The 23,107-nt window shown below is 37.4% G+C and overlaps 1 protein-coding gene across 3 annotated transcripts in view; it reads right to left on the minus strand.

Moving 5' to 3' along the window:
* PRKG2 (protein kinase cGMP-dependent 2) overlaps positions 1-23,107 on the minus strand; it is a 122,638-nt gene that overhangs the window by 28,098 nt on the left and 71,433 nt on the right. For all 3 annotated transcript variants that reach the window (XM_050790131.1, XM_050790129.1, XM_050790130.1), the window contains exons 12-14: positions 22,053-22,189; positions 19,242-19,331; positions 16,998-17,139 (exon numbers count right to left, since the gene is read on the minus strand). In XM_050790131.1, the coding sequence (XP_050646088.1) occupies positions 16,998-17,139; positions 19,242-19,331; positions 22,053-22,189 (369 nt within the window). The remainder of the gene's footprint in view (positions 1-16,997; positions 17,140-19,241; positions 19,332-22,052; positions 22,190-23,107) is intronic.

Consider the following 23,107-nt stretch of genomic DNA (forward strand, 5'->3'; position numbering starts at 1 on the left):
TTTGCAATCCCCTAAAGACTTATGATTTTGAACACCTTTCATATGCTTATTTGAGATGTGTATATCTTCTGTGGTGAGGTATCTCTTCAGATCTTTTGCTGATTATTCAATTGAGTTGTTTTCTTATGGTTTAAAGCATTTTATATATTTTTATAACAATCCTTTATCAAGTATGTTTCTTGCAAATATTTTCTCCCGGTCAGTAGCTTGTCTTCTAATTCTCTTAACAGTCTTTCACAGAGCAGAAGTTTTTGTTCGGTTTGTTTGTTTGTTTGTTTTGAGACAGGGTCTCACTCTTTCACCCAGGCTGGAGTGCAGTGGCATGATCTCTGCTCAATGCAGCCACAACCTCCTGGTCTCAGGCAGTCCTCCTACCTTAGCCTCCCAAGTAGCTGGGACTACAGGTGTGAGCCACCATGCCCAGCTAATTTTTTGTGGTTTTTGTAGAGATGGGGTTTCACCATGTTGCTCAGGCTGCTCTCAAACTCCTGAGCTCAAGTGATCCATCCACCTTGGCTTCTCAAAGTGCTAGGATTACAGGTATGTGTCACTGGGCACAGCCAAGAAGCTTTTAATTTCAATGAAGTCCAGTTTGTCAATTATTTCTCTCATGGATCATGCCTTTGGTGTTGTATCTAAAAAGTCATTGCCATATTCAAAGTATTCTTCCTATGTTATCTTCTAGGAGTTTTATTGTTTTGCATTATATATTTAGGTCTTTGATCCATTTTGAGTTAATTTTCATGAAGGGTACATGGTCTGTATCTAGATTTACTTTTTAGCATCTGGATGTCTCATTGTTCCAACAGTATTTGCTGAAAAGACTATCTTTGCTTTATGTATTGCTTTGCTTATTTGTCAAACATCAATTGACTATGTTTACATGGATCTACTTTTGGGTTCTATATTTTGTTCCATGGATCTATTTGTCTTTCCTTTTGTCAATTCCACACTGTCTTCAGTATGGTAGCTTTATAGTATGTCTTGACATTGGGAAGTGTCAGTCCTCCAACTCTGTTTTCCTTCAATGTTACATTGGCTATTCTGGGCCTCTTGCCTCCACCTATAAACTTTAGAATGAGTTTCTTACTGTACACAAAATAACCTGATGAGATTTTGATTGAAATTGAATTGAATTTATAGATCAAGTTGGGAAGAACTGACATCTTAAGGATATTGTCAAAGGGAACTAAATGTGGCCTGAGAAGGACTCCATATTTCTATATTTGAGTCCTTGTGGACAAACTGCAACCTAACCTAGTAGGTAAACAAGATTGAAAACCTAACTTAGGAGCATGCCCCTGTAACAATAGCTGAGTCTTAGCCAATCCCAGAAGCCATACTTCAACTACTCATACACTGCTGAATGTTCAAACTGTGTTCAAATAAGGAAAATACCAACCTGTAACCAATCCAGCTGTTTCTGTACCTTCCAATTTCTGTATGTCACTTCCCTTTTTTTGTCTGTACATTTGTTCTGACCATGAGGCACCCCTGGGAGTCTCCCTGAATCTGCTGTGATTCTGGGGCCGCCCAATTCATGAATCACCCATTGATCAATTAAATTCCTTTACATTTAATTTGGCTGAAGATTTTATTTTAGCAATACTGAGTCTTTCAATTCATGAACATGGAATACTCTCCATTTATTTTAGTTTTTTTCCATATCTTTCATCAAAATGTTGTAGTTTTCCTCATAGATCTTACATATATTTTGTTACATTTAAACCTATTTCGTTTTGTGCATACTAATGTAAATGGTCTAGTGTTTTTAACTGCAAATTCTACTTGTTCATTGCTAGTATATAGGAAAGTGATTGATTTTTGCATGTTAGCCTTGTATCCTGCAACCTTGCTGTAAGTGCTTTTTAGTTCCATGAGATTTGTTGTTGTTGTTGTTGATTCTTTAAGATTTTCTACATAGATAATCATATCATCTGTGAGCAAAGGCTTTTATTTCTTTCTTCCAAATCCATATACCCTGTATTTCCTTGTCTTGCTGCATTAACTAGGACTTCCAGTGTGATACTGAAAAAGAGTGGTAAGAGAAGACATCCTTGCCTTGTTCCTGATCTTAGTGGAAAAGTTTCTGATTTCTCACCATTAGGTATGATGTGAGCTGTAGACTTTTTGTAGGTATTCTTTATCATGTTGAGAAAGTTCTCCTCTGTTCCTAGTTTACTAAGAGTTATCATGGATGAGTATTCGTCTTTGTCAAATGGCTTTTCTGCATTTATTGATATGATAATATAATGCTTTTCTTTTCAGTCTGCTGGTGTAATGGATTACATTCATTGACTTTCAAATATTGAACCAGTCTTGAATACCTGGAATAAATTTTACTTGGTTGTGGTATATAATCCTTTGTATACATTGTTGGATTCTATTTGTCAATATTTTGCTGGGAGCTTCTGCATCTATGTTCATGGGAGATATTGGTGCGTAGTTTTGTTGTTTTTTTTTTTTTTCCTGGAATGTCTATGTCTGCTTCTGGTATCAGGGTAATAATGGCCTCATAAAATCAGTTATGGAGTATTCCTTCTGCTTTATCTTCTGAAAGACATGGTAGAGAATCAGTATAATTTCTTAGATGAATGTTTGCTGGAATTCACCAGTAAACCCATCTAAGCCTGGTTCTTTTTGTTCTAGAAGGTTATTAATTATTGATTCAACTTCTTTAATAGATAAAGGCCTATTCAGATTGCCTGTTCCTCTTGTGTGACTTTTGACAGATTGTGTCTTTCAAGGAATTAGTCCATTTCATCTAGGTCATCAAATTTGTAGACAGAGTTGTTCATAGCATCCTTTTATTATCATTTTAATATCCATGGAATATGCAGAATCCATATCCATGAAATCTGTGGAATCCATGTGCCCTCTTTCATTTCTGATATTAGTAATTTATATCTTTACTCTTTCATGCTTTTTTTCTTAATCTGGATAGAGACTTATTGATTTTATTGATCTTTTCAAATAACTTTTGGTTTCATTCATTCTTATATGCTAAGTAACATGCTAAGTTCAGCAGTAAACACCCTAGCATAGTTTGCCATTATAGGGCTATCAGTATAAAGAGGCAGATAGATGATAGTCAGGCAATAATATCAACATTTAATATGTCTTGTATTGTATTTTCTTATACTCAATATAAGTAAGATTAAGTTGCTCTGTTAACACATCCTGTGCAAAATCATGTGGGCAGGCTCTGAATTTTAGCTGAGATGCATTACTCACATGCATTCATCTAGGACATTTATTGATGAGCAGCAGCTGAGATTTATTGGATTATTACTTGTTAGAGTAAAACCAAGTTTTCTCCTGAAGAATCGCAAAAAAAGGCTAGCTATTATATAAATGCTGCATAGGTTGAGAATAAAGTGGGCTTTCTTTTAAATCCTTTAAGTATTGTTCTAATGTTAACATTGTTGTGGATTCATTCACTACAACCAGAAGAAAGGTTCTTAACCTTCATCAGCTCTTCTTGGCCTGAAAAGCGGAGTAAGATATAGGAAATTCTCTGATGGGCAGTTAAGATATAATGATGGTCCTTTAGTTATTTAATCTCCACTCAGTGTGATTTCTGATTAAAAACAGCTTGAACCCAGGTGAGATTCATTTTGGAAAAAAAATCAGGCTGACAATCTCAATCATGACTAAGGAATAAGAGTAGAATGAGGTCTTAATCCCTCACCACAAACTCATCATCTATAATTATTAAGAAAGGACACACCACTACAGACTCCAAAGACACACTTCCAAACCCAGACTTTTCTCCTCTTATTTAGGCCTTTTTTTCTGGGCTTTCCCTGGTTTTCCTCTGCTGAAAAAACACACAGACAAGCAAACTTTCCCTTACTTGCCTCCCTTAGGTATCTGACCCCTCATAGATATTGCCAAGAATTGATGAAGGAGGATGAAAATGCCACTTACCAGAATTTGTAGAATGAGACCAAAGTCATTCTTATAAGACACTGTATTTAAAACTGGACTGCTCACAGTGTCCATCACCCAGATGGAAGTCCTGTTGTACTGCCACAGGGCACACCCCACCCTAGGCCACCCTTTCCAGACTCCATCCCACTGCAGTCTGTTCAGGAGCCTCAGCAAAAACAGCTCTGGCTAGGCTGCCAGCCCAATCAATTCCCATTTTTGCTACTTCATGAAACTTGCTTAATGTCCCAGTATATGATCAAATTTTGTTAATGTGTATTCTCCACCTATTGGGAACAATATTCTACAAGCCCATTAGATGAAGTGTATTATTTGTGTTTTATACATCTTCTAAAGCTTTAGTGATTTTGGATCTAAATGTTCTACCAATTTCTGAGGAACATATATTAAAATTTCTGCAATTGCTCATGTGTCCTTATCTGCCAAATTCCTTTTATTTTTATTTTTGAAGCATTTTATTAGGTAAATAGAATATTAGGATTTTTATATCACTTTGGTGAAATCAGCCTTTCATGATCATGTGGTAACCCCATTTATCTTTAGGAATTCCACCCTTTTAATTCCAACCTTTGTGCATCCTCATATTTTAAGCATATCTCTTGTAAACATCACATAGGTGATTTTTTAAATTTTTTTTAATTTAAAAAAATTTTTTTTTTTTTAGACAGAGTCTTGCTCTGTCTCCCAGGCTGGAGTGCAGTGGGGAGATCTCGGCCCACTGCAAGCTCCGCCTCCCGGGTTCAAGTCATTCTCCTGCCTCAGCCTCCCAAGGAGCTGGGACTACAGGCGCCCGCCGCCACAGCTGGCTATTTTTTTGTATTTCTAGTAGAGATGGGGTTTCACTGCGTTAGCCAGGATGGTCTCGATCTCCTGACCTCGTGATCCGCCCGCCTCGACCTCCTAAATTACTGGGATTACAGGCGTGAGCCATCGTGCCTGGCCAGTTTTTAGTTTTTAAATGTATTTGACAATAGTTTTTTTACCTGGAGAGTTAAGTCCATTTACATATACTGGATTTCTTTTCTATTTCCTTAATTTATGCTTTGTCTTTGATTATTTTTGGATTTTCTGTTTCTCTTTTGCAGCCCTCTTTTAAAATAACATTTTCTCAAAAAAAGAATTTTATCCTTCTATTTTAATTCCAATTATACCCACTCTCAGTTTCCATGCTACTGTTGTTCAGTTATTTCACATTTTTAAAATTTTAATACTATCTATTGGAATAATTATTACTTTATGCCATAACTTTTTAACAAGGTAACATGTTTACCATTTCTTTATGGTCACCACTCCTTGTAGCGTATCAGATCCTTCATCAGGGATCATTTTTCTTCTCTCTTAAGCATATCCTTTGTATGTAGAAATAAACACCCTTTATCTTTGTCTGAAAATGTCTTTATTTCATCCTTTCTGAAAGACAGTTTCCCTGGACATGTAACTCAAGTCTTTCATTTACTTTTTTTCAGAACTTTAAATTCTGCATTCTAGCTTCTATTGTTGCTGTTGAGATGTCAACGGAAAGCTTAATTTTTATTCCTTTACATATAAACTATCTTTTCTCCTTGGGATAGCTCTTAAGACTTTATGTTTGTTTTTGTTTTGTACTTTCACTACTACAATAGCAAACATCTGTGATATCCTTTTGCTATTCTGAAGCGTCTCATCCCACAGTGAATAAGAGCAGACCCTGTTTAGCCAACAGAACACACTGGAAGTGCTAGTGTGTGACTTTCAAGAGCAGGTCTTCCAAAAGCTTTGTAGCTTTTTCATTGTCTCTTGGGTGACCCACCCTGAGGGAAGCCAGCTGCCATGAGTTATTCAATTGGTCCCAGGAAGAGGCCCACCTGGAGAAGAATTAAGGCACCCAACTAACAGCCAGCATCAGCTTGCAGCACACGAGGGAGTCACCTTGCATTCGGTTCCTCTAATCTAATGGGTCTCTGAGCCTCCAGGTGACTGCAGCCCCCGACACCATCTGACTGTAACTTCCTGAGAGACCTCAAGCAAAATCACTTCCAAATTCCTGACCCATGGAAACCTGAGATCATAAATGATTACTGTTGTTTTAAGCTATTATATTTTGGAGTGGTTTGTTAGGTAAAATAGGAACTTGTTTATCCCAGTTTAGAATTGTTGGGGTCCCTTTACTTGATGAATGGTGTCATTTTTAATTTCTGGAAATTTTTTAGTTACTATTTCTTAAATACTGCTTTTCCCTCATTCTCTACATGATTTTTGTCTAGGACTCCACTCTATTCTCCAACTCTTTTCATTTCTCCCACTCTTTATGATAGTTTTTTAAATTGATTTATAAGCAATAAAATCTATAGATTTTTAGTGTACAGTTCACTGAATTTTAATGCATATTCTACTGATGTAGCTGCAACCACTGTACTGTCAAAATATAGGCATTCCCATTATTTCAAAAAATTCCCTCAAGCTCCTTTCCAGTCAAATGTTTTTCCCAGAGATAACCATTGTATTTTTGTCTGCCACCTGTTCTAGAACTTTGATGCATGGAATCATGCAGAAGGTACTCTTCTGTGTGTGGCTTCCTTTGATTGTCAGTTTAAAAACTGCATTCATGTTCCTTTTTATTGGTGAGCACCATTCTATTGCTGAGTGCACTACTACATGTTTATACATTCAGTTGATGATGGGTATTTTGGCTTTTTCCAATTTGGGGGCTATTAGGAATAAAGTTGTTATAAAGTTTGTGGCCAAGATATTTGAAGACATTTCAGTTTACCTAGATAAATACCAAAAAAGTGGAATTTCATGTCACAGAATAGGTATACGTTTGACTCTATGAAAAACTGCCTAGCTACTCTTTGAAATGGTTTACAATTTTCTTTTCCTAATAGAAATGTAGGGGAACAGCCTCACCAACACTTGGTATTATAAATCTTTTTAAGTAGGTATGAAATGGCAACTCTATGGTTTTAATTTGCATTTCCTTGATGACTACTGACATGACTTACTGACCATTTCTATATTTTCTTTTGTGAACTGTTTTTTTAAATATATACATACTTTAAGTTCTGGGATACATGTGCAGAACATGCAGGTTTGTTACATACATATACACATGCCATGGTGGTTTGCTGCACCCATCAACCCATCATCTACATGAGGTATTTCTCTTAATGCTATTCCGTCCCTAGACCCCCCAACCCCCAACAGGCCCTGGTGTGTGATGTTCCCCTCCCTGTGTCCATGTGTTCTCCATCATTCAACTTGCACTTATGAGGGAGAACATGCAGTGTCTGGTTTTTTATTCCTGTGTTAATTTTCTGAGAATGGTTTCCAGCTTCATCCATGTCCCTGCAAAATACATGAACTCATCCATTTTTATGCATAGTATTCCATGGTGTATATGTGTCATATTTCCTTTATCTAGTCTATCATTGATGGGCATTCGAGTTGGTTCCAAGTCTTGCTATTGTGAATAGTGCTGAAATAAACATACATGTGCATGTATCTTTATAGTAGAACGATTTATAAACATTTGGGTATATACCGAGTAATGGAATTGCTGGGTCAAATGGTATTTCTGGTTCTAGATCCTTGAGGAATCAGCATACTGTCTTCCACAATGGTTGAACTAATTTACACTCCCATCAACAGTGTAAAAGCATTTCTATTTCTCCACATCTTCTCCAACATCTGTTGTTTCCAGACTTCTTAATGATTGCCCTTCTAACTGGCGTGAGACGATATCTCATTGTGGTTTTGATTTGCATTTCTCTAATGACCAGTGATGATGAGCATTTTTTCATGTCTGTTGGCTACATAAATGTCTTCTTTTGAGAAGTGTCTGTTCATATTCTTTGCCCACTTTTTGATGGGGTTGTTTTTTTTCTTGTAAATTTGTTTAAGTACTTTGTAGATTCTGGATATTCGTCCTTTGTCAGATGGATAGATTGCAAAAATTTTCTCCCATTCTGTACATTGCCTGTTCACTCTGATGATAGTTTCTTTTGTTGTGCAGAAGCTCTTTAGCTTAATTAGATCCTATTTGTCAATTTTGGCTTTTGTTGCCATTGCTTTTGGTGTTTTAGACATGAAGTCTTTGTCCATGTCTATGTCCCGAATGGTATTGCCCCAGTTTTCTTCCAGGATTTTTATGGTCCTAGGTCTTATGTTTAAGTCTTTGATCCATCTTGAGTTGATTTTTGTATAAGGTGTAAGGAAGGGGTCCAGTTTCAGTTTTCTGCATATGACTAGGCAGTTTTCCCAACACCATTTATTAAATAGGAAATCTTTTCCCCATTGCTTGTTTGTGTCACATTTGTCAAAGATCAGATGGTGTTAGAGGTGTAGGGTTATTTCTGAGGCCTCTGTTCTGTTCCATTGGTCTACATATCTGTTTTGGGACCAGTACCATGCTGTTTTGGTTACTGTAGTCTTGTAGTATAGTTTGAAGTCAGGTATTATGATACCTTCAGCTTTGTTCTTTTTGCTTAGAATTGTCTTGGCTATACAGGCTCTTTTTTGGTTCCATATGAAATTTAAAGTAGTTTTTTTTTTTCTAATTCTGTGAAGAAAGTCAGTGGTAGCTTGATGGGGATAGCATTGAATCTATAAATGATTCTTCTTATCCATGAGCATGGAATATTTTTCTATTTGTGTTCTCTCTTATTTCCTTGAGCAGTGGTTTGTAGTTCTCCCTGAAAAGGTCCTTCACATCCCTTGTAAGTTGTATTCCTAGGTATTTTATTCTCTTTGCAGCAGTTGTGAAAAGGAGTTCACTCATGATTCGGCTCTCTGTGTGTTATTGGTGTATAAGAATGCTTGTAATTTTGACACATAGATTTTGTATCCTGAGACTTTGCTGAAGTTGCTTATCAGCTTTAGGAGATTTAGGGCTGAGATGATGGGGTTTTCTAAATATACAATCATGTCATCTGCAAACAAAGACAATTTGACTTCCTCTCTTTCTATTTGAATACGCTTTATTTCTTTTTCTTCCCTGATTGCCCTGGCCAGAACTTCCAATACTATGTTGAATAGGAGTGGTGAGTGAGGGCATCCTTGTCTTCTGCCGGTTTTCAAAGGGAATGCTTCCTGGTTTTGTCCATTCAGTAGGATATAGGCTGTGAGTCAGTTATAAATAGCTGTTATTATTTTGAGATATGTTCCATCAATGCCTAGTTTACTGAGAGTTTTTAGCATACAGGGGTGTTGAATTTTATCGAAGGCCTTTTCTGCATCTATTGAGATAATCATGTGGTTTTTGTCATTGGTTCTCTTTATCTAATGAATTACATTTTTTGTTTTGCATATGTTGAACCAGCCTTGCATCCCAGTGATGAAGCTGACTTGATCATGGTGGATAAGGTTTTTTATGTGCTGCTGGATTTGGTTTGCCAGCACCTTATTGAAGATTTTCACAACGATGTTCACCAGGGATATTAGCCTGAAATTTTCCTTTTTTGTCGGGTCTCTGCCAGATTTTGGTATCAGGATGATGTTTGCCTCATAAAATGAATTAGGGAGAAGTTCCTCTTTTTCTATTGTTTGGAATAGTTTCAGAAGGAGTGGTACCAGCTCGTATTTGTACCTCTGTTATAATTCGGCTGTGAATCCATCTGGTCTTGGGCTTTTTTTGGTTGGTAGGCTATTAATTACTGCCTCAATTTCTGAACTTGTTATTCATCTATTCAGGGATTCGACTTCTTCCTGGTTTAGTCTTGGGAGGGTGTATGTGTTCAAGAATTTATCCACTGCTAGATTTTCTAGTTTATTTGCATAGAGGTGTTTATAGTATTCTCTGATGGTAGTTTGTATTTCTGTGGGATCAGTGGTGATATCCCCTTTATCATTTTTTATTGTGTCTATTGGATTCTTCTCTCTTTTCTTCTTTATTAGTCTGGCTAGTGGTCTATTTTGTAAATCATTTCAAGAAACCAGCTCCTAGATTCATTGATTTTTTGAAGGGTTTTTCATGCCTCTACCTTCTTCAGTTCTGCTCTAATCTTAATTCTTTCTTGTTTTCTGTTAGCTTTTGAATTTGTTTGCTCTTGCTTCTCTAGTTCTTTTAATTGTGATGTTAGGGTGTCGATTTTAGATCTTTCTCACTTTCTCCTGTGGGCATTTAGTGCTATAAATTCCCCTCTAAACACTGCTATAGCTGTGTCCCAGAAATTCTGGTATGTTGTGTCTTTGTTCTCATTGGTTTCAAATAGCTTATTTATTGCTGCCTTAATTTTGTTATTTACCCGGTAGTCATTCAGGAGCAGGTTGTTCAGTTTCCATGTAGTTGTGCAGTTTTGATTGAGTTTCTTAATCCTGAGTTCTAATTTGATTGCACTGTGCTCTGAGAGACTGTGAGGATTTCCCTTCCTTTGCATTTACTGAGGAGTGTTTTATTTCCAATTATGTGGTCAATTTTGGAATAAGTGTGATGTGGTGCTGAGAAGAATGTATATTCTGTTGATTTGCAGTGGAGAGTTCTGTAGATATCTATTAGGTCCGCTTGGTCCAGAGCTGACATCAATTCCTGAATATCCTTGTTAATTTTCTGTCTCGTTGATCTAATGTTGACAGAGGAGTGTTAAAGTCTCCCACTATTATTGTGTAGGAGTCTATGTCTCTTTGTAGGTCTCTAAGAACTTGCTTTATGAATCTGGGCTCTCCTGTACTGGGTGCATATATATTTAGGATAGTCAGCTCTTCTGGTTGCATTGATACCTTTACCATTATGTAATAGCCTTCTTTGTCTTTTTTGACTTTTGTTGGTTTAAAGTCTGTTTTATCAGAGACTAAGATTGCAACCTCTGCATTCTTTTGCTTTCCATTTGCTTGGTAAATATTCCTCCACCCCTATATTTCGAGCCTACGTGTGTCTCTGCATGTGAGATGGGTCTCCTGAAAACAGCACACCAATGCATCTTGACTGTCTCCTAATTGCCAGTCTGTGTCTTTTAACTGCGTCATTTAGCGTGTTTACATTTAAGGTTAAATGTAATGTGTGAATTTGATCCTGTCATTATGATGATGGCTGCTTATTTTGCTCAATAGTTGATGTGGTTTCTTCATAGTGTCGATGTTCTCTACAATTTGGAATGCTTTTGCAGTGGCTGGTACCTGTTTTTCCTTTCCATATTTAATGCTTCCTTCAGGAGCTCTTGTAAGGCAGGCCTGGTAGTGACAAAATCTTTCAGCATTTGCTTCTCTGTGAAGGATTTTATTTCTCCTTAGCTTCTGAAGCTTAATTTGGCTGGATATGAAATTCTGGGTTGAAAATTCTTTTCGTTAAGAATGTTGAATTTTGGCCCCCACTCTCTTCTGACTTGTAGGGTTTCTGTAGAGAGATACACTGTTAGTCTGATGGGCTTCCCTTTGTTGGTAACCTGACCTTTCTCTCTGGCTGCCCTTAACATTTTTTCCTTCATTTCAACCTTGGTGAATCTGCTGATTATGTGTCTTGCGGTTGCTCTCCTCAAGGAGTATCTTTGTGGTGTTCTGTGTTTTTCTTGAATTTGGTTGTTGTAGGTTGGAGAAGTTCTCCTAGATAATACCCTGAAGAGTTTTTTCCAACTTGGTTCCATTCTCTCCATCACTTTCAGGTATAGTGACACTTTCAGCTATACACTTTCAGCTATAGGCACTTTCAGGTTTGGTCTTTTCACATAGTCCCATATTTTTTGGAGTCTTTGTTCATTCTTTTTTCTTTAATCTTGTCTTCATGCTTTATTTCATTAAGTTGATCTTCAATCTGTGATATCCTTTCTTCTGCTTGATCGATTCAGCTATTGATATTTGTGTATGCTTCACAAAGTTCTTGTGCTGTTTTTCAGCTCCATAAGGTCATATATGCTCTTCTCTAAGCTGGTTATTCCAGTTAGAAATTCCTCTAATCTTTTTTCAATGTTCTTATAGTCTTTGCATTGGGTTAAAACGTGCTCCTTTAGTTCAGAGGAGTTTGTTATTATCCACCTTCTGAAGCCTACCTCTGTCAATTCGTCAAAATCTTCCCCCACCAATTTGTTCCCTTGGTGGTGAGGAGTTGTGATCTTTTGGAGGAGTAGAGGCATTCTGGTTTTTGGAATTTTCAGCCTTTTTGTGCTGTTTTTTCCTCATCTTCATGGATGTATCTACCTTTGGTATTAGATGTTTGTGACCTTTGGATGGGGTTTTTGTGTGGAAGTCCTTTTCGTTGATGTTGATGCTATTCCTTTCTGTTTGTTTTGTTAGTTTTCCTTCTAACAGGCCCCTCTATTTCAGGTCTGCCAGAGTTTGCTGGAGGTTCACTCCAGACCCTGTTTGCCTTTGTATCACCAGGTGAGGCTACAGAACAGCAAAGATTGCTGCCTGTTCTTTCCTCTGGAAGCTTCATCCCATAGGAGCACCTGCCAGATGCCAGCTGGAGCTCTCCTGTATGAGGTATCTGCTGGGAGGTGTCTCTCAGTCAGGAGGAGAAAGGGTCAGGGACCCACTTGAGGAGGCAGTCTGTCCCTTAACAGAGCTCGAGCTCTGTGCTGGGAGATCCACTCCTCTCTTCAGAGCCGGCAGGCAGGAATGTTTAAGTCTGCTGAAGCTGCACCCACAGCTACCCCTTACCCCAGGTGCTCTGTTCCAGGGAGATGGGAGTTTTATCTATGAACCCCTCACTGGGACTGCTACCTTTCTTTCATAGATGCCCTGCCCAGAAAGGGGAAATCTAGAGAGGCAGTCTGGCTATAGTGGTTTTGCTGAGCTGCGGCAGGCTCCACCAAGTTTGAACTTCCCAGAGGCTTTGTTTACACCGTGAGGGTAAAACTGCCTGCTCAAGCCTCAGTAATGGTGGATGTCCCTTCCCTCACCAAGCTCGAGCATCCCAGGTTGACTTCAGACTGCTGTGCTGGCAGGGAGAATTTCAAACCAGTGAATCTTAGGTTGCTTGTCTCTGTGGGGGTGGGATCCACTGAGCTAGACCACTTGGCTCCCTTTCCAGGGGAGTGCATGGTTCTGTCTCACTTGCATTCCAAATGCCACTGGTGTATGAGAAAAAAAAACTCCCACAGCTAGCTCAGTGTCTGCCCAAATGGCCACCCAGTTTTGTGCTTGAAACTCAGGGCCCTGATGATGTGGGGACCCAAGGGAATCTCCTGGTCTGTGGATTGCGAAGGCCATGGGAAAAGCTCAGTATCTGGGGCCGCAATTCACCATTCCTCACAGCACAGTCCCTCATGGCTTCCCCTGGATAGGGGAGGGACTTCCCCAACCCCTTGTGCTTCCCAGGTGAGGTGACGCTCCACCCTGCTTCAGCTCACCCACTGTCTAACCAGTACCAGTGAGATGAGCTAGGTATCTCAGCTGAAAATGCAGAAATCACCTGCCTTCTGCATTGAGCTGCAGACCACAGCTGTTCCTATTTGGCCACCTTGCCAGCCACTGTGAAGTGGTTAAGATGTTGACCATTTTAAAAAATTGATTTGTCTTTTTATTAGTGATTTGTAGGAGTTCTTTACATATTCTACATATAAGACTTTTGTCATGTAAATATATATTGCAAATATTTGTATTCTAAGAAGTATTAGCCTACTCAAATTGTGAAAATGTTACCCTATGTTTATGTCTAAGTGATTTACAGGTCTAAGATTCATCTAGAATTAATTTTTGTATACGCTTTGTGGTGGGATTTAGGTTAATTTTTTTCCACATATGGATATCCAGTTGTTTCAGTAATGCTTTTTGAAACAATTCTTTTGCTGACTGTACATGTTTATTTCTGGACTTTATTCTATTAGATTGAGTTATTTGTCTTTTCCTATACCCATATCATACTGCCTTGATTACTCTAGCTTCATAGTCTTGATATTTATAGTATCCATTCTTTAATTTTGTTCTTTTTCAAAGTTTCTTCTAATCATTTTTCATTTCTATGTAAATTTTAGAATAAATGTCTCCATTTCTTTAAAAATGGCTGCTCAAATTTTTAATGCAGTAATATTGAATCTTAGATCAATTTGAGGAGAATAGCTTATCAAATATTGAATTATCTGATCCATGAACATAGTATATCTTGCCATTTAGTTTTTTTCAGTGATATTTTGTTAGTTTTAATGTAGAGGTCTCATACTTTTTACATATTAAATTTACTCAAAATTATTTTATAATTTTTAGTGTTATGAAGGTTATTTTATTTCACTTATAAATTTTTATTGCTGGTATATAAAAGCGGAATTTATATTTGTATATTACTTTGTACCTATAATCATACTTAACTTACCTCTTGTTTCTAGTACCTCTTGGGTAGAGTCTTCACACTTTTCTAAATAAAAATTCACATTGAAAATAAAAACAGGTAACTTCTTCCTTTATAATCTTTGGGGGTTTCATTTATCTTTCTTAGTTTACTTAATTTGCTAAGACCTCTACTACAATGTTAAATACAAGTGATACGAGGAGATATTCTTGTCTTGTTCACAACCTGATAAAAAATGCTCACTAATTTACCATGAGGTACAATTTTAACTAAAGGTTTATTCCCCATTCCTTATACACTGAAGAATGTCCTGAAGTGAACAGCTGTATAACAGCTGTTTTAATGTGGATCTCACCCAGCATGGTTTCCTTTTTATAAAGCTTGAATATCTACTCTTTGTTTATTTTCAATGCCTTCAGTTATGATTAATCTTATCAAGAGGGTAGTCCAATGCAAGCTACTCCACCATTAATGAAAGCTTTCATTGCATATATAATTTCAATCATTACACTCTTAATTTCTTGTTAGATGCTTTGTTAGTTTCCTTCCATACCTGTTAGATCTTTTTCAAGTTTCTGATCCTTGCTCATTTTTTATCCCTCTCTTAGTTTTAAAACATATTAGATGTATTTACTGTATAGTCTATATCTGATTACTCCAATAAATGAGGCATTTATATGTCTGCTTCTGCTCTTTTTGTTTCTGAAAACTAATGCCTATAGTAGCTTTTTTCCTCATACATTTGTGTTTTTTAATGTTGGCTTATGTTCCCTAGAACTTTAGATCCAGTAGTTCTTTGTGTACTGAGTTAAGAGTATATTCTTCCAGAAAGAATATACATTGATTCTTGGGAACTTGGGCATGCCACCAACATAGATCCATTTCATTTAAATTCTTGCTTAGATTTTTCCATCCTTGAAGACTGGGCACCCAACCTCCACTAAGACCAACCTGTGGCCAAGAACTCTTAGGGATAGGTTTCTATTCCTCTACCAAGAGCCAACAATGAGAAAAGCATGTTTCTTTGCATGTAAGCTGTCATGACAAATTTGATATTTATTTCTTGTTTCCTATTTCTCCAAGAGTTTAATCTATGTGATTCCTGGTTTCATGCAATGTTCTCTGATTCACCTACCCACACTACATAGGTCCAAAGCTTGGTCTCCTGTTCCCAGAGGGCACGGCTACTAAAATCAAACCTCTAGACCACCTAGGATTGCTAGGTGCACGTAAGATGGCAGCTTCAATGTGTGATTTCCACCAGATATTGCTGCTCAAGTTTGGTTTCAAACCCCAGAGGAATTCTCATGTTGTCTTATAAACTCAGCCATATATTTAATGCTGCTTTTTATGTTTCATCCAGTAGACATTTTGTAGTGAGAGGATTTCAAGATATATCATTTAATGCATAGCTAGAAATTGAAATATTTAATATTCACTTTTTAATCACTGAAGGCTATAGTTCTTACTCTTTGTTTAGCTGATTGGTAAGTGAATTAGCAGAATGCATAATAGCAGTTATTTATTGAGCTCTATGCCTATACATGTGAAATATGTTTTTTAAAAAACAGCTTTTTAAGAAAAATCAGTAATGAGAAAAAAGAGATGGAGCTACTGAATTGTCTGCATTCCTCATGTTGGCTTTACTTTTACAATACTCCAAAGAGTTTCTGTAAAGAGACGTAGGAGGCATAACCAATGAAGGAATTGTGAAGAACAGAAGTGATTGGGGTCTTGTGTTAGTACCTCACCAGTTCTCAAAGCTATCTTTCATGGATAAAATAAAGCTTGAATGATTAAAAGTGTTTCTTGGAAGTTAGCCAGATTTCACATGAAAGGGCTTTTATTTTACTCTTTACCACCGAGAAAAATATCTTAGCATTTACACATAATAAATTTAATTCATAAGGCTGAATTCTACGACTATAACATGTGGGTGATGAAACCTATCTAACCTATCTTATAGATTGTTAAATAGGTTAATTGTAAAATGTTTAGCATAGTAGCTTTAAATATAGTAACTGCCCATTAAATTGTAGCTATCTTTATTTCTTTTTATGAAAGTTCTGAAGTGAGAAACTTTTAATCTTTGTAAATGTTAAGTTCAGAGATGGTCTAACGTCCTTGAAGTAAAAATGGACTCAGGTAAAAGCCTGGGTTCCCCATTCTAATGGGGTTCCCTCCCAAGGTCCAAAGTGCCTTGCTTTCTCTTCAGTTATGACTGTCCAATCTATTACAGTTTCTCACTGAAAGCAGTTTATGTGACTGGTAGTAATTTTTTCTTTAGTGTGACATGCAAAGGAGTTCATATTAGGGATCAGAAGATTACAAAGATGGAAAGCCAGGAAAGTCTCTGCCCTCAAGAAGCCTGTACTCCAGGGTTGTGATGTTAAACCCTGGGGCCCCATTATAATCATCTCGAAAGATTTCAAGAAAACTACTAACGTCTCTATGTTTATCTTCTCTTTATATATACACAGTGGATATCTTGGGGTGGAAATCATATTGTCTTCTTTTCTTACTCCTTATATCACTCCCTATGTATAGCAAGGATCCATTTTAAAAATAGTTAAAATTATTAAAAATTAACAACAGTGACAAAATCCAATTTTAAAGGCATTCTATTATGTGAACCTTCTGTAGGAGTCGTGAATATGGTTAAACATTAAATCCTTAGGTCAAAAAGAATGTACTCATAACACTGCTCCCTGTATTGTCAGAAAATGTCAAAGGCCATACCCCCAAAGAGACAATAACAGCTGCACCAAAATTAAAAAGAAAATTGCAACTATAACACAACTTTTGCCAGGGGAAATATCTCATATGAGACTGTAAGTGAGAAAAGTTGTCTTACCAATTTAAGGTAACCCTCAGCATCTAGAATTAAGTTTTCTGGTTTTAAGTCTCTGTAGATAATACCTAGTCGATGCAGGTAATCAAATGCTTCTGTCACACAAGCAACGCAGAATTTGGAGGTGGGTTCATCAAAGCTGCCTCTGCAACGAAATCATTTTCCCTCTTAATACTCTGGATGCACATCTTTGGTGCTGTTCTAGGTGTCAAATCAATTACTGGATTGGCAGAGGTTTATGCAATATAAATATTTTGCAGGGTATCAACAATAAAATGTATTTTATACTACCCATGAATTAAGCTGTTTGTAGATCATAAGGCAATTCAGGGAGATATGTGATACAAACAAGAACTACTTCACTAAAATTAAAATATCAACAACAACATATATGATTTTTGGTAATCATATATGAACATGTAAAAGAGAAAAATCCAAAAACTAAGACTTTCTTTAAACTCCCAACACGAGCTCTGAAGAAGCTGCAACTATAGTGGAGAGCTTGAACCAGACTTTTGCAACTTATTGCTTGACTTAAAAATGACTCAAGTGATTATTTTCATTTCCTGTTTGCATAGCACGTCAGAGTAACCCTGGTAGAAATGGGACCATAAGTCTTTTCTGTTTGGGGCCCCTTGATCTTTTATTAGAGTCCCCTCTGTCAGCACTGTGTGTAGTTTTACAGACTGAATTATTTTTAATGCAGTGGTGACTTGCCACATGATCTCACAGAGGAACATTGCTTTGGAGTGACAGAAACTGGGTTTGACTCCTGTTTCTTTCACTCACTATATCCTTGAGAAAATTGTTTAACTGTTCTGAGGCTCAGAATCCTTATCAGTAAAAAAGGTTTGATACTTACTTAAAAGCATTTTCAGGATTAAGCACAGTGCCTAACAGGTAGCAGTAACTCCCTTTCCTAAAATGATTTAGATTTTCTCAACAAATTTGCCTACTGAAGCAAAGATAGAAGAGGCGAATGCATTTGCAGATATCATGAAAGAACCCTTCCAGGTTCTCCCCATTCAAATCTGTCCAAAAAAAGTTCCTGACACAACACGTTCATCTTCTACTCAGATGCTCAATGTTCTTTCCTTGCCTAAGTCAGTGATTCTCAACCATAAATGCACATTAAAATTGTCTGAGAAGCATTTAAAAAATCATTTATTGGACCCCATCCCAGATTAAATGAATCATAACCTCTGGCATAGGGCACAGCATTTTTACTTTGTAAAAGCTTTCCAGTGAATGCAATGTGTGACCAACTTTGAAAAACACTGGCACAGGTCTGACTGTAAATATGTGACCTTGCATCAGCCTCCACAATCTAATGCCAACCTACGTTCTCATGTCTACTGTTGCACTTATCTTCTACCCAAATTCTTCTGTTCACCATCTACAAAGAGACACAATACTACCCCAACTTCCCTGCTTTGTCTTAAAGCAGTTTCCCTGCCTCTCTGCCTTTCCAAATTTGGGTCATGTTTAGAGTTTAATTCAAATCCTTCCTCTATCATCACATTCTCTCTCTCTCCCCTCCTCGGAGCTCACCATCTACAACACTATTTGGCATTTAACTACAAATTTCCAACTTCTTTGTCACCACTTAGTTTTCTCACTAAAAAATGAAATGTTTTAGAACTGTATACATATCTCCCAAGGAAACTCTAAACTTGTCGGAGGTAAAGTTTCTACCTTTTACTCTTTTGGTTACAAAAATCCACACTGTCTAGAGCGTTTCCTCCTGACCCCCACCATGCACTATGGAGCCTTTTACATAGGTGGTGCTTAGTAAATATCTGTGACTTTAATTGTGTGAAAATCACCCCTTTGTGTTAAACTGAATTTTTGTAGGCATCTTGCTCTGCCCTCAGTGAGGGCTTACCCACTACCCACTCCGTACCCCATCTTTGGTTTATCACACTGCTTCTCCTAGGAGATTTGGAATCAGAAACATCTGGGTTTTTACCCTGACTCTGCTTTATACGAGTCATGTAACCTGGGATAGTTCACCTCCTCTCTAGTCTGGGATTCTTTAATTCCTAAAACAGAGATGACAACAACTACCTTCTGTGGTGTTACAGCACTATTGTAGCATTAGCTAAGAAAATATCACTATTACTACTCTATTTTATCAAGAGATATTTTCTTATAATAATTTCCTAATGATTTCCTCTATGCCTTTTTTAATGATTATAAATATAGCATCCCTTAGACCAGATGTGAGTACACAAAGTTTTTCATTACCTGTCCCTTAATATACTCCATAGCTCCCCACCTAAGCAGGCCTCCAGAAGCATGTATACATACTTATTGTCCTTGAAAGTACGATATAATCTGTGAAGACAGATAAAAACATGATTATTATTAGAAATCTAGTTTAAAAACCTGTTTAAATTGCTTAGAACTGTCATCGTAACATTACGAACAATGATCCTCATCTCCATATAAATACCCCACAACTACACTGGGCTTCTTGCCAAATCCTCTTTGATTTCCCTACTGCCTTGCTTCTGCTCCTGTGGATCTCTTTACTTAGATTGGCCTTTCTCTAACCACAGACTGAACTTCTTAATCTCAGTTTCACTGTAAAAATTTTATCCATTCTTCAGGGCCAACCTTCAAGGCCATCTTTTTAACAAAACAGCTCATTATCCCACTTACCAAATATGTCCTCTCCTTTTTCCAAAAACTCAGAGACCCCTGCATATGTCACCTTTAAGATTTGCCCTGCATAGTAGTAATTCATGTCAATGTCTTAACTCCCCTAGTTGGTTAATTGACGTTGGATTCCCCTGGAAATAGACTCTGAGACTGAGATTTGCAAGCAGTCAGATTAGTGGGGAGTGCAACTGGAAACAACACCTGTGGGGGAGGAAGGAAGTAGAATTGGGCTATGTCTTAGTGTCGACAAAAGCCTCAGCTTCAAGGGGCTCTGCAGTTGTTGGATGCATGTCCCCGAAGAGAGAATATGATCTTAGGCAAGGTGGTTCTCTTCACCAAATAAAAACATAAACCAATGCCCAGAGAGGAACTGAGCTAGAGTCCTCAGCTGACAACCACACTCCTAGAAGCTGGGGGAATGGGAGCCTCAGTTCCAAAGCGGAACCTAGGCAGGGCATCATATTTCAACATTGTGTAAAAGCAGTTTTGGGGTCTTAATCCTCAAGAGACACCCTTTTCTCCCTAGCACCACACCGAGACCAAAGTAGACAGTACAGCAGCCATATCATATACAGATAGAAGCAGCAGTCAGGTAAAATGGTTCAAAGGGTAGGCTCTGAACCAAAATGCCAAGCCTTAAATCCAGATCAGACATTTATTAGCTATGCAACCTCTGTTTTCTCATTGATTCTCAATGAACATATATATTCATTTTACTCTATATGGATTACATATTATTATGTATATTATTGATACGTATTCATTGAAAAATATATATATATCCATTTTATTCTAATTGACCAGTGAGATAAATGTGTTGATTATCTATATATAGAGATATAGCTTAGAACAGCACCTGGTATATGTTAATTTCTCAATAAATGTTGTCATTAATATTTATTCTTCATTTTATTGCCTGACTACACGCCAGGCACTTTCGAAAGAGTTGAAAATAAGACAATGAATGCAATCTAATCCATGCCCTGAAGCTGCTCATCAGAGTTTGTTAATAAAATACTAATTTTAAAAGGGCATCCATTCTGGGAACATAATTAATATAAAAGTAATCGAATGACTTTCTATTGGCAACACCGCCTGGGTTCAAACTTCTTTGTTGATCTTGGGGAAAAAAATGAGTCTGGAAAGATGGATAGGCAGGAAGAGTCTTTTAAAGCATTTGAACAAAAATCATAAATTTTAGTCATTACAGGGACACTTTACCCAGAAATCACTAAAACTACACTCTGGGGCATTATGACATACATGAAAGCATAAACTGGCTTACACCACTACCCCTGAATTCACAAGGATAGAGAGCTGTGGCCTATAATAATTAACATTTCTTCTGCAAACTCTTGTGAGAGCTACAGAAAGAATAACTATTGGGAGATGACTGTTTCAGTACCTAGGTACTACTAGTACCAGGGCACATTCCCCCTTGGCTTCCCACATGTGCCCAAATGCTGCCTCCTGCAGAAATTCAAGATCAGGATGCTATCTGAGGAGTTTTATACATATCCTTGCTTCCCTAGTCCCCAGTTTTGCATTAAGTCTGAATAAAATAACCAGTTCAAACTATTCCTCAATAATTTTATATTCATATATATACATACTCAAACACATGTATATACACACACACTTTCGTGATGTTTACTCAAGAATAAAAACAACTGGAAAACATCTGACCCCAGATTTCAAACTTCTAACATTTTTAGTACTGTTGCTGTGACTTGGATGGAGAATCCAGAGTGGGGCCTCCTCCTCCTCTTCTTTCTGTCCTCTTGCATGGAAAGTTTAAAAGAAGAGCCAAGTACTACTCAACCATACAAAAAAAAATGAGATTCTGTCATTTGCAACAACATGGATGGCCCTGGAGGTAGTTATGTTAAGTGAAATAACCCAGACATAAAAAGACAAGCATCACATGTTCTCACTTATTTGTGGGATCTAAAAATCAAAGCAATTGAATTCATGGAGATAGAGAATAGAGCGGTGGTTACCAGAGCCTGGAAAATGTAGTGGGGAGACATGCAGGAAGGGGAGATGGTTAATGGGGACAAAATAAAATAGAAAAAAAGAATAAGATCTAGCAACTGATAGCACAACAGGGAGATCACAGTCAATAACAGTTTAATTGGACATTGTAAAATAACTAAAATAGTATAAGCGGATTGTTTGTAACACAAAGGATAAATGCTCAAGGGGATGGATACCCAATTTTCCATGCTGTAATTACTATGCATTGCATGCCTGTATCAAAACATTTCATGTGTCCCATAAATATATATGCCTATTATGTACCCACAAAAATTAAAAATAAAAATAAAAATAATTTCAATAAATAAATAAAGAGCCTGAAAATCCTAAGTCCTTGGAAGCCAAGTGCTCACTTACTTCACAATGAATGGAGAGCACAGCTCCTCTAAGATCCTCTTCTCTGAGTAGACATGCTCCTGCTGCTTGGTGTCAACTATGTGCTTCTTCCTTATACACTTCATAGCAAAAGCGACATTCTCATTTTTTACTTTAACCTATGTAAAAAATGGAAAGATACCTCAAAATTAACTTATATCTATATAAAATATGCTAATTGATGAGAGTTAAAACTGTTTCATGTTTAATTAGTATGAAAGCCGTTAACCACTTATCCCTTTGAGAACTTTCATTCAAGTGTACACACTTCCCTTTCATCATAATTTCTAGAATAGTTCATCTGTCTAGGATGTGGCCCTAAAATTTTTGTATTAAAGTACAATAAAGGCCGGGCGCGGTGGCTCAAGCCTGTAATCCCAGCACTTTGGGAGGCCGAGACGGGCGGATCACGAGGTCAGGAGATCGAGACCATCCTGGCTAACACAATGAAACCCCGTCTCCACTAAAAATACAAAAAAATTAGCCGGGCGTGGTGGCGGCGCCTGTAGTCCCAGCTACTCGGGAGGCTGAGGCAGGAGAATGGCGGGAACCCGGGAGGCGGAGCTTGCAGTGAGCCGAGATCGCGCCACTGCACTCCAGCCTGGGCGACAGAGCGAGACTCCGCCTCAAAAAAAAAAAAAAAAAAAAAAAAAAAAAAGTAAAATGAAATTCTGTTAGACTTAATATTTAGATAGCCATTCTATTTTTAATTGCGTGACATAAAAACTTTGACCAGAATTGCCATTTTTTTTCTTATTATTCCCTTTGCTTTCAAAGCAAGACATATTATTATTATTATTATTATTATTATTATTATTATTATTTTAAGACAGGGTCTTACTCTGTTGCCCAGAGTGCAGTGGTGCAATCAGGGCTCATTGCAGCCTTGACCTCCTGAGATCAATCTATCCTCCCATCTCAGCCTCCTGAGTAGCTGGGACTACAAGTGTAAACCACCACACCCAGCTAATTTTTGTATTTTTTATAAAGGTGGGGCCTCACTATGTTGCTCAGGCTAGTCTCAAACTCCTGAGCCC

The sequence above is a fragment of the Macaca thibetana genome, chromosome 5 (assembly GCF_024542745.1).
Source record: "Macaca thibetana thibetana isolate TM-01 chromosome 5, ASM2454274v1, whole genome shotgun sequence".
Classification (NCBI taxonomy): domain Eukaryota; kingdom Metazoa; phylum Chordata; class Mammalia; order Primates; family Cercopithecidae; genus Macaca; species Macaca thibetana.